The sequence below is a fragment of the Benincasa hispida genome, chromosome 5 (assembly GCF_027475165.1).
Source record: "Benincasa hispida cultivar pf3 chromosome 5, pf3_genome.v1.1, whole genome shotgun sequence".
In the NCBI taxonomy this organism is placed as follows: Eukaryota; Viridiplantae; Streptophyta; class Magnoliopsida; order Cucurbitales; family Cucurbitaceae; genus Benincasa; species Benincasa hispida.
In genome coordinates, this window is record NC_143482.1 from 56722681 (window position 1) to 56734819 (window position 12139).

General features: G+C 38.4%; 1 protein-coding gene across 1 annotated transcript; it reads left to right on the forward strand.

Annotated features, from left to right (window-relative positions):
* Positions 1-10691: 10691 nt before the first annotated feature.
* Positions 10692-11660, forward strand: LOC150036275 (uncharacterized). The gene is made up of 2 exons (XM_090313621.1): positions 10692-11097; positions 11359-11660. Exons 1-2 carry the CDS (start codon positions 10692-10694, stop codon positions 11658-11660), a joined length of 708 nt encoding a protein of 235 aa, XP_090169747.1.
* The last annotated feature ends 479 nt before the right edge of the window (positions 11661-12139 follow it).

The window sequence follows — 12139 nt, forward strand, 5'->3', positions numbered from 1 at the left end:
ATTGAATGAGAGCTTGAAGAAATGAAGGTGGAAATTTAGTAAGAAAAAAAGGAAAATATATTTTAAAGATAATAATAATAATAATAATAATAAACTATCTTATTTATTAGAAAATGAAGTCGTCGTTGGAAAACTTTCTTCTTTTTATTTTATTTTATTTCTTTTTAAAATTAAAAATCAAATTCTTTTACTTTCTTTTTAATTTGTTTAAAAGAACTATTCGTAACAACACTACATGCCATGATTTGAGCACTATATCTTCCGCTCGTATTGTCATGTGATTTGTCCACGTGTGCGATGTCGCCACCATATAAAAATTTTCTCTCTAATATTCTTTGGGTCACAACTTCTCCCATTTGATATCCAATTTGGGTGATTCAAAATGATTGAAATCGACTCTCCGAGCTTTATGTTATAGACACTTTAAACACTAAAATCATTAAAATAAAAGTTTATTCTTATGAAAAACATATAATAAGATTGAGGCTCATAAAATTAAAATATTAAAATATTTGACTTATAAAAAAAAGTAATTAGATTAACCATTTGATGGCATAAAAAAGTTGACTTTGAAAATTTTAAAACATGAAGTATAGAATTTAAATTTAAAAAATAATAAAAGTGAGGGGGACAATTAAATCTTCACTAAAATTAAAATCAGGCATACAAAATATTTGAAATAAAAATTTAGACAATTATCTAAGTGGGCTGAAACCATTGGGCCTGATGCGAAAATGGGCCAGAAATCAGGAGTCCAGCCATTTGATTTTAATTCCATGTTTAATAAAACGAACCGTTTTGAGGTATTTTCCGAGGTTGGTTGAACTTATGGTTAAATGACACAGTCATACATACATACATTCATTTTCACGATGGAAGACTTCTTGTCTCGAGTCTTGTAAATGTGGTTTTGATAATACTTTGATAATAAAGTGTTATATTTTCACTATTTGTACGTGTATCTCTCCTATCCTCTCTCTAGCCGAGTCATGTGATGATGGTATGAGTTTAAAATGATCTTTGAGAGTTCATCCAGCGTTTGAGTGTTCTGTAGATGTTTTCGGGCAAATTCATGTAGGCTGGTCAAGTGAGATTCGACGCCGCATGAAAAATTTTGAATTATACGCAATACCGCACTTCCACCCTGTGACATGTGATATATATATCCAGCTAAGATCAAAGATTCGAATATGGTCATATACTAACACTTTTGTTAAAAGAAAAAACATATTTAAGAGGAGGAAAAAACAAATAGAATCCGCCTATAAAAGATGATTTTCAAATCCAATGGGCAAGAACCTATGTCTAAATACATGAAAAGCCAAAAACATGAACAACGAATTTACATTTGTAGTAAACAAGGAGGGAACCTTAAACTGAATTATAATGTAACAATCACGAATATAATCAACAAAAGTACTTGAATCTAATTGTCATAGTTAGCTTCTTATATTAAGAGATTCCAAATGACGAGGGAATTTGTTTTTCAAATATAAATTAGTTGCTCAAGTATATATATTTCATATTATTGCACATTTAATTACTCTAAGTTATTGGTTCAATATGGCTATATATTTTCATTTATGTTGAAATTGTTAATATCTAATCTATAAAGTTACAATTTAATTTTATATATATATATATATATATATATATATTTCTTTAGAAAAGTTCTTATAATTTATAATTAGAATTTAATTTTTATACTTTAATTAAACTCTCATACATAATCCTCATCATAGGTACCAATTTTCATAAATAATCAGTAAATAGTCTAGTAACCTTATTTCTGAGGATTTTATCAAAACATAATTACAAAATTCTAATTCTTTTCCGACCATAAGAACCAAATTTATAATTTAACTTTAAACTAGATGTAGTTTAATTTATGAATCTCACTAATAAACATGTCATTTCAATTTTAACTTATAATTCAATCACTTGACTTCATTCATACAACTTTGCATTAGGAAAATCAATAACAAATCTTATATTATTCAATACAATTACATTTTATAGTCTAATTTAATATATATTTTTTTCTTTTATTTTATTTTTTCTCTAAACAATACTTATAGGAAATCAAACTTGATCTTGAAGATGGTATATGGATATGCAATTAAGCAACATATATAATAATCAATAAAATCTTCATTCACAAGTGAAACAGCTCAATGTCATAAGAGAATAAGTTGGTGAGACTTTAGCATCATTTGACTTGATTTGTTTTTGGGATGATAAAATGTGTCCATAAATCTGAAAAATTAAGGACGAAAATTTTGGATTCTTTAATAAATACAAAATGAGAATGGAAGTAAATTTTATTAAATTAAGATGAATGAGGTGATTAGTTTTTTAAGTCCCATTTGGTAAGTATCTAGTTTTTTGTTTTTATTTTTAAAAATTAAGTCTACTTCATTCACGATGATTTTGCATATTTCTTAAGTATAATGGTTGAATTATCAACCAAATTCCAAAAACAAAAACTACTTTTTTTAGCTAAAGAAAATATTTGGAAGTGAAAATAGTGTTTATAAGCTTAAATTTAAATAAAAACAAAAAAATAAAATAATTATCAAACGGGACTTAATTTGTACATTTTTTAAAAGGAAACAAATCTCCATCTTTCTATTCTTACTAATGAACATATAACTTCAATTTTAAATTATATTCCGTCTACTTGAACTCCATTCCTACCATTTGCATTAGGAAAATCAATACCAAATCTTTTATATTCAATACAATTATATTTCATAATCTAATTAACTTATTTTTTTAATTAAAACATATATGCCAACTTTTGACTTCTTGATTAATGATATTCTTAACCAAATTAGTTATCTTCAAATTAATTGTTACTTATAAATTGTTTTTTTTTAAAAAAAATTAATGTGAAAATTAATATCAGTTTACTTGGTTTAGATACATTATTTCTAAGCATATGACCATCCTTAATAGAGGAATTGTCTTAAAGAAAGTGAAACATTTCAAGTGTAAAATTTTTCTTTGATATATAAATATATTTGGTTCCTTCATCTTAACATCACCACTTTCTTTCTGAGTTTAACTCAATGCTATTGACATGATTTTCGTCCCAAAATTCAAAGGTTCACTCTAGCACCCGTAGTTATTATACTAAAAAAAAAAAAAAATCATTGTCTCACTGTCTCTAATATCAATTTAAAGTGCTATATTTAAGTGTTATTTAGGTGTTAAATGTGCAACTCACTCCAATCATACACCAAAATATAATAATAATAAAAAAAAAAAAATTAAAAGTAGTTGGAAGAAATAAATCATCACGTGATATATTATAATTGGACAATTGAATCGGCTATATAAATAGAGGTGTAATTCATCTCAAAATATTTTTCATTTCTTTATTTTTAAATATTAACCTTTTTATTTATAGGTTAAAAAATTTGTTTGATCTATTGTAGGAAACCAATGATTAAAAATTATATCAAATTTAAATGGTTTAATTTCTCAATTTTTATTTTTTAGTCTAACGCAACATTATCTTTAGAGGGGAAGATTCAAAACTCTCACTTATTAATCAAAAGTATTTTTGTAAAATAGTTAAGTTAGTTTATGTTGAACTCTAAATCTAAAATTTAAACCGTTCATTCTTATGTAACTTATACGACTATAATTTTTTAAAAAGTGAAAGTTTTTAATCTATCTATATATCTCAAGATCATATAGTAAAATACAAGTAAAAATGTAAAGATGAGTCAATTTCATTCCATTCGTTACGAACTCAATGTCATATAATTCATTTTTATTTGCAACTGTTGAATAGAAATTTTAAACCAATCACAAGTTGCCACGTCATTTACTAAATTAATGATGAAATTTCAAATCATTAAATTTGGGCTCAATTAGGAGTTGACATATGTCCTGAATTGAAGTTGAAGACAAATTTCGATGACGCCACGTGGTTTTATCATGACCGTTGAATCAGATAAGATTAATTTGACCCAATTTGATATTATTATTTGGGTTATTTGGGTCAAAGTCCAACTAAGTCCAAAAATAGGCTGAATTTGACCCAAATGTTAAATCAGACCTAAATCCGATTAATTGGGCCTAAAGGCCAACCCCATAGACCAACCAAGCCCAAGTCCAACTAATTGGGCCCAAAGGCCAAGCCCATGGATCAACCAAGCCCAAGTCTACCTGTGAACTCTATAAATAGATAAGCTCTCCTCATTTGGAGGGGTTAGCAATTCTATATTCCAAAGAGCTTATAGGGAATTCTCTATAACCAGAAGACTCCTTGACTCTTGAAGCTGATCACACCTGAAGACTGAAGTCCTTTGAAGATACAAGCATTCTGAAGACTAAAGTCCTTTGAAGATGCAAGCATTCTGAAGACTAAAGTCCTTTGAAGATACAAGCATTCTGAAGACTAAAGTCCTTTGAAGATGCAAGCATTCTGAAGACTGAAGTCCTTTGAAGATACAAGCATTTTCTACATTCAGAGAGTCTAGAGAATTCATCAACAAGCAGAAGAGTTCCAAAACTCTACTCCTAGAAGACAAAAAGCCCTTGAAGACACAAAGAAGACACTTCCAAGACTTCTACTTCAAGAACGTTTGGTGCTTTTCTTCTTCAAGTCAAGCACATTCACCCAACTGAGAAAGAATCAGAGGATCAAGTATTAGAGATCTAACCATATCGCATCAAATCAACTTCAATATCAACACCAACTCAAGTTCAACTTCACGAAGCAAGTTTCTCCGGAAGCCTTGTGTGAACAAATTGGCATGCCTAGTGGGACCATCTCTACCTCTCATCTCTCTCTTAGCATCCAAACAAGGAAAATGGCACCTAAAAAAATGGCATCCAAGGCTTCCTCCACAAACGACTCATACATGGGACCTGTCACCCACAGCCGCTCAAAAGAAGTCATGCAGGAGCAAGAACAGAGCTCCCTCATTACCCACAACATCTTGAGGCAAATGATGGAATCCCCACAAGATAGGGTTGTCATCAAGGAAAACCCCTTGTTTGACAATTCTATTTCCGCCTCCAGCAAGCCGAAAAGAGATTCACCACCAGATGTGATCTCTGTCATGATGGCAGATGTGATGACAGAAGCGGCCATGGCAGAAATGGAAAGGAAGATTAACTTTCTGATGAAAGCCATTGAGGAGCGAGACCATGAGATTGCTGCCCTGAGAGAACAAATGCAGTATTGAGAGGCTGCTGAATCCAACCAAGCACTTACGGTCAAAGCAACTGACAAAGGGAATACCGTGTTGCAAAAAAAACCAAAAGCGACAGTCAGACTCGGTGGCCTCTCTATCGGTCCAACAACTGCAAGACATGGTCATGACCTTCATAAGAGCTCAATATGGAGGGGCGGCTCAAACTTTCCTCATGTATTCTAAGCCATACACCCAGAAGATCGACAATCTGAGAATGCCTGCAGGGTACCAACCCCCAAAGTTCCAACAATTCAACGGAAAGGGCAACCTAAAGCAACATAGTGCCCACTTCGTGGAAACATGCGAGAATGCGGGAACAAGGGGAGATATACTAGTGAAACAGTTCGTCAGAACCCTCAAAGGAAACACTTTTGACTAGTACACAAACTTAGAGCCTAAGGTGATTGATAGCTAGGAGCAACTTGAAAGAGAATTCTTGAATCGCTTCTACAACACTAGGTGCACCATCAGCATGATGGAGTTAACAAACGCCAAACAACGGAAAGGGGAGTCGGTCGTCGATTATATCAACCGATGGAAAGTTCTAAGTTTGGATTGCAAAGATCAACTCACCGAATTATCTGCTGTAGAAATGTGCACACAGGGTATGCACTGGGAACTCCTCTACATTCTGCAGGGAATAAAGCCCAGTACCTTTGAAGAATTGGCGACCCATGCCCACGATATGGAGCTAAGTATCGCCAACAGAGGAACGAGGGACTTTCTGAGCCACGAACCAAAGAAAGACAAGAAAGAAGTGAAGGGCACCGAGAAAATTATGAAAGGTGCCACAAAGAAATCAATGGTCATTAATACGACCCCATTGAAGTTCTCCTTGAAAGAGAAAGAGAAGAAGATAGAAAAGAAAGACGAAGGAGGCGAAAAACATCGCCTAACCCTGAAGGAAAGACAGGAAAAAGTCCACCCGTTCCCCGACTCTGATGTTGCGGATATGCTTGAGCAACTACTAGAGAACCACTTTATCTAGCTACTAGAATGTAAACAACCGGAATAGGCCAGCAAAGTGGATGATCCCAACTACTGCAAGTATCACAGGATCGTTAGCCACCCAGTTGAAAAATGTTTAATACTGAAGGAATTGATCCTCAAATTGGCTCATGAGAGAAAAATAGAGCTGAAGCTAAAGGAGGTGGTCCAAACGAATCATGCTGTGGTGACGGTAGCTCCAAGCATGGCGGCACCAATCATATATTATGAAGAAAGGGAGAACTCGGTCCAGTTTGGGACCTTCGAACCTATGGTAGTACGGCTTCAGCAGAAGGTCCAAGCTACAAATCCTCAAAATGGAGGAAAGCGCATTGATGATGACGATAACGAAGGCTGGATTCTTGTGGCGCGCCGCAAGAAGGGAAGACTGAACTCTTTCCAAAAAGAGCTACGCTCTCATAAAAGCTACAAGAGAGGGAGCAAGACACAAAAAAAAGGGTAGAAAGAAGGCTTGGAGGCCCAAAGCTGTTGACGAGGATGTTCCTCGTCCCAGACGACAGATGACGTTAGTAGATTTCCTCCCGAAGAACTTCTGCAATTGGGGTTCAGAGGAGACACCAGAGGTGCTACATGCATCAGTATCAAAGAGGACGCAGATACCGTTCCAGGCACATTAAAGTCGACAGGAGAACCAAAGGGTTCGTCACCATTCAACAGAGATGACCTACTTTCACTCCCGCGAGAAGCTAAGATGGCCCTCATTGAGGCACTGTTAAAATCCAACACCTCTGGTGCCGACCTCTGCAGCACGTGCTTATGCCTCGTGTTGCACATCCATAGGCTTCTCAGACGAAGATCTACTAATGGGATCCAAATTGCATAATAGGCCTTTGTACATCTCTGGATACATTCTAGAACAGAGAGTGGGTCAAATCCTCATCTAAAATGGATCCACCGTCAATATATTGCCTAAGAAAACTATGAAATAGTTGGGCATACTCATGGAAGAGCTATCAAATAGCAAATTAGTAATTCAGAGTTTCAATCAAGGCATCCAAAGGGTGATAGGCATGATACGCTTGGAGCTTCTCATTGGCGATCTGAAGGCTAACGCGCTGTTTCATGTGATAGACTCAAAGACCACCTATAAGCTGCTATTGGGACGCCCTTAGATTCATGGGAATAGTGTGATTACATTGACACTACATCAGTGTTTCAAGTTTTACCAAGACGGGATTAAGAAGGTTGAAACAGATTCTAATCCGTTTTTCGAGGTCGAATCTCACGTCGCAAATGCAAAGTTTTACCTAAAGAGTGAGAATTCTGGTGAGACTATGCCGGCAGAGAACTTGCTGGCAAAGAAAGCAGATGAATCTCGGTCGAGGTCACCAATAGACACAGAGAAAAGGGCGGGTAGCAAGGTACAAGCCTCCAATCCTAAAGAGAGTAGAATATCCCTCGGTGTTGGAGAAACACCCGTGGTGAGGGGCGAAAAAGCCTTAAAACCTACGATTCTACACTATGTCCCTTTGTCGAGACGAAAAAATGGTGAGTCACCTTTTATGGAATGCTCAAAAAGTTTGTAGGTCGGAGACAGAGAAATTTTAAAGGAGAGTTTCATCACGCCGATAACGAAATAGAAAGTCCACAAGTCGGAGGTGGAAGTGATAGGGTTAAAGCTGCCCGAGAGGCGAACTAAAGATGGATTCGATCCTAAGGCTTATAAGCTGTTGGCGAAGGCGGGCTACGACTTCACAACTCACATTGAGTTCAAGAGTTTGAAGATTTATGAGCAACCCTGACTCTCGTCAACCCAAAAGAATCTTTTACAAGAAGGACATGTTATACCCACGTCGAGGGCGGGACTCGGATATGAGCCGTCAGAGCCAACCCGTATAATCAGAAAGGCGAAGGAGAAAGTGGTCAACAACAATCTTATCACTGCAGAAGAAGTCAATGATATAGGAGCAAAGAAGGGCAAAGATAAAAAAGCCTTAGCCTTTGACCATATTAGACCGTCTGTCGCACTCGCCTTGGTCTTCGAGAGGTTAAGCATGAAAGAAGCAAAAAGGGAAAACGCCACATATTATTCCCAGAGTTACTCGACGTTTAGTTTTTTGAAGGTTGACTCTGCCAAATTAAGGAAATGAGGAAATCATCAGTCAATCGCCGGTGGTAGAGCGACTGTCAGCCTTCGAGAGACTAGGGGCAGTTCCGACGGAGAACGAAGGAAAACCCCACGCTCCTTTTTTTTATCGCCTGAAGCACGAGAGGGCTGAAGATCCCCTTAACCAATATATCCCTAGTAAGACAAAGAAGAAGGGAAAAGCTTGTGCTGATGCCCTCGAAATGACCATAAGAAAAAGGGGGCCGATATCCTGAGCATCCATCTGGCGTTGAATTGACCTTAATAACGTTGAAGTGTCATTGGACCAGAAGCCATCAGGAGAGGCAAGAAGTGATGGAGAAATCCATAGTACCATCCCTTCATGCATGAAAAGAGAGACCTTCGTTATTATAAACACAAGTGAGGGCACGCTCAAAGTAAAGAGGCACGACATCGTTTTCATCGATCCTCAGAATGGAAATTTAGAGCAGGAGGAAGGCGAAACTTCGTGCTACCATATCACAATCACCGAAGAATTCGAAGAGGGTATGGGCGAAGAGGAAGTGGAGGACGCTCCGCAAGGTCTAGAGGACGGTGGCCAATCCACGGTGGACGAGATAAAAGAGGTGAATCTGGGCACTGTAGAAGAATCGTATCCGACTTTCATCAGCGCATCCCTCTCGGAAAAGGAAGTGGACGAATACATGAGTCTGCTCACCGAATGCAGGGATGTTTTCGCCTGGTCATACAAAGAGATGCCGAGACTAGATCCAAAAGTAGCAGTCCACCATTTTGTCATCAAATAGGGGTGTCGACCCGTTAAACAGGCTCAATGACGCTTTCAGCCAAAACTTATCCCCCAGATTGAGGTTGAGGTCAATAAGTTGATTGAGGTCGGGTTCATTCGCGAAATTAAATATCCAACATGGATAGCTAACATTGTCCTGGTTAGAAAAAAAAATGGACAGCTTCGTGTTTGTGTAGACTTTTGCGACCTAAATAACGCATGCCCGAAAGACGATTTTCCATTGTCCATCACAGAGATCATGGTTGATGCAACAATGGGACATAAGGCCTTATCTTTCATGGATGGATCTTTCGGGTATAACCAGATACGAATGACCCTTGCAGATGAGGAAATGACGAATTTCGAACCTCAAAAGGGATATATTATTACAAGGTAATGCCCTTCGGGTTGAAGAACGTGGGGCTACTTATCAACGTGCCATGCAGAAGATGTTTAACGATATGTTGCATAAACACGTGGAGTGCTATGTGGATGACCTTGTGGTCAAGACCAAGCGACGACATGACCATTTGAAAGATCTAAGAATCGTGTTCGATTGCCTGTGAAAGTACCAATTAAAGATGAACCCCCTCAAATGTGCGTTCGGCGTACCTTCAGGAAAGTTTCTGGGCTTCGTTGTAAGACATCGAGGGATAGAGATAGACCAATCCAAGATCGATGCCATCCAGAAGATGCCAAGGCCAAGGAATCTACATGAGTTGAGAAGTTTGCAGGGACGTCTGGCCTACATTCGGAGATTTATTTCTAATCTGGTAGGGCGGTGTCAACCCTTTCAAAGACTGATGAGAAAGGGAGAGAAATTCGAATGGGATGAGGCTTGTCAGAATGAGAAAGAGGTACCTGATTAGCCCTCCTGTCTTAGGAGCCCCAGTAGCGGGCAAGAGGTTGATACTGTACATTGCAGTGCAAGAGAGATCATTGGGGTCACTATTGGCACAAGAAAGAGAAAAGGGAAAAGAATGCGCTCTCTATTACTTAAGTAGGACCCTGAATGGAGCCGAGAGCAATTATTCTCCTATAGAGAAGACGTGCCTTGCGCTCTTCTTCGCCATAGATAAGTTGAGGCACTACATGCAGGCCTTCACAGTCCACTTAATTGCAAAAGTCGATCCCATCAAGTACGTCTTGTCCAGGCTGATCATCTCGGGACGTTTAGCCAAGTGGGCACTTATGCTTCAACTACAACATTGTTTATGTACCGCAAAGGGCAATTAAAGGGTAGACATTGGCTGACTTCTTGGTAGATTACCCAGTTCCATCGGATTAGGAGTTAAGTGAAGACTTGCCCGATGACGAAGTTCTCTCCACAAAAACCTTAGGGTCGTGGGTCATGTTCTTTGACGGTGCGGCACGAAAAAGTGGTGTGGGGGCAGGTATCATCCTCATTTCACCAGAAAATCACATGCTGTCTTATAGCTTCGCACTTGTCGAGTTATGCTCAAACAATGTCGCTGAATACCAAGCCTTGATAATTGGTCTCTAAATGGCCTTAGAGATTGGAGTAGCTTGTATAGAAATCTTCGGTGACTCAAAGTTGATAATCAATCAACTCTTATGCTAGTATGAGGTGAAGCATGATGACTTGAAACCCTACTTCACTTACGTTCGCTAGTTGATGGAGAAGTTCGAAAGCGTGGCATTGAAACATGTCTCGAGGACAGAGAACAAGAAAATGGATGCCTTGGCAAATCTAGCCATTGCCTTAACGGACCTGGATAATGTGCCCCTTAATATATCGCTTTGGAGGAGATGGGTTATACTTCCGGTTGGGACTACATATGGGGAAACGAATGTGATATCAGTCTACCTAATCGACGAGGAAGACTGGCGGGAACCCATCATAAATTATCTTGAGCATGGAAGGCTCCCAGATGACCCCCGTCGTAAAATCGAGGTTCGTAGGAGGGCCGCGCATTTCATTTACTACAAAGAAGTCCTATACCGCCGATCCTTTGAAGGACTTTTCCTTCGATGCCTCAGTAAAGAAGAGTCAGCGAAGGCTTTGGAAGAAGCACACTCAGGTGTATGCGGCGCGCATCAAGCTGGACCAAAGCTATAATTCCAGCTGAAAAAAATGGGTTACTATTGGCCAAGAATGATCCAGGACTCAATGGATTATGCAAAGAAATTTAAAGCCTATCAATATCACGCGAATTTCATTCATCAACCGCCCGAGCCTCTACATCCGACCATGGCCTCGTGGCCTTTCAAAGCATAGGGGTTTAATCTGGTCGACCCTATAACACCTAAGTCATTAGTAGGGCACTCCTACATCCTCACAGCCACTGACTACTTCTCAAGATGGGCTGAGACTGTCGTGCTAAGGGAAGCTAAGAAAGAAAACGTGATGGATTTTATCCGCACTCATATCATTCATTGGTACGATATTCCCCATCAGATCGTGATGGATAATGGTAGACAATTCTCTAACAGTTTAATGGACAGGTTGTGTGAAAAATTCAAATTCAAGCAGTACAAGTCATCCATGTATAATGCCGCTGCAAATGGGTTGGCTGAGGCATTTAACAAGACATTGTGCAACCTACTGAAGAAAATTGTTTCCAAGTCGAAGAGAGATTGGTAGGAGAAGATCGGTGAAACGTTGTGGGGTTATTGCACCAATCACCGTACCCCTACAGGAGTCACCCGTAGTCTCTCGTTTATGGGGTAGAAGATGTCCTTCCTTTGGAAAGAGAAATTTCATCGCTAAAAATGGCGGTGCAAGATGGGCTCACTATAGAGGACAACGCCAAACTGCGGCTCCAAAAGTTGGAAGCACTGGATGAAAAACGATTAGAAGCTCAACATGCGTTGGAATGTTACCAGGCGTGAATGTCTAAAGCCTTTGATAAGCATGTAAAGCCTCGGTCCTTTCAAGTCAGTGATCTAGTGCTCGCCGTAAGGAGACCAATTATCACGATAAGACATACGGGGAATAAGTTTACACCTAAATGGGATGGGCCCTACGTCGTCAAAGAAGTCTACACAAATGGAGCGTATAAGATAGTTGATCAAAATGGGCTAAGTATTGGCCCAATCAACGACAAGTTTCTCAAGAAGTTT

What these genes read in the sequence shown, in the direction of transcription:
- LOC150036275 (XM_090313621.1), top strand. Translation starts at nt 10,692, where the DNA reads ATGGAGAAGTTCGAAAGCGTGGCATTGAAACATGTCTCGAGGACAGAG. An exon ending in TTTGGAAGAAGCACACTCAG is followed by an intron (nt 11,098 to 11,358) that starts GTGTATGCGGCG and finishes ACATCCTCACAG; the next exon opens with CCACTGACTACTTCTCAAGA.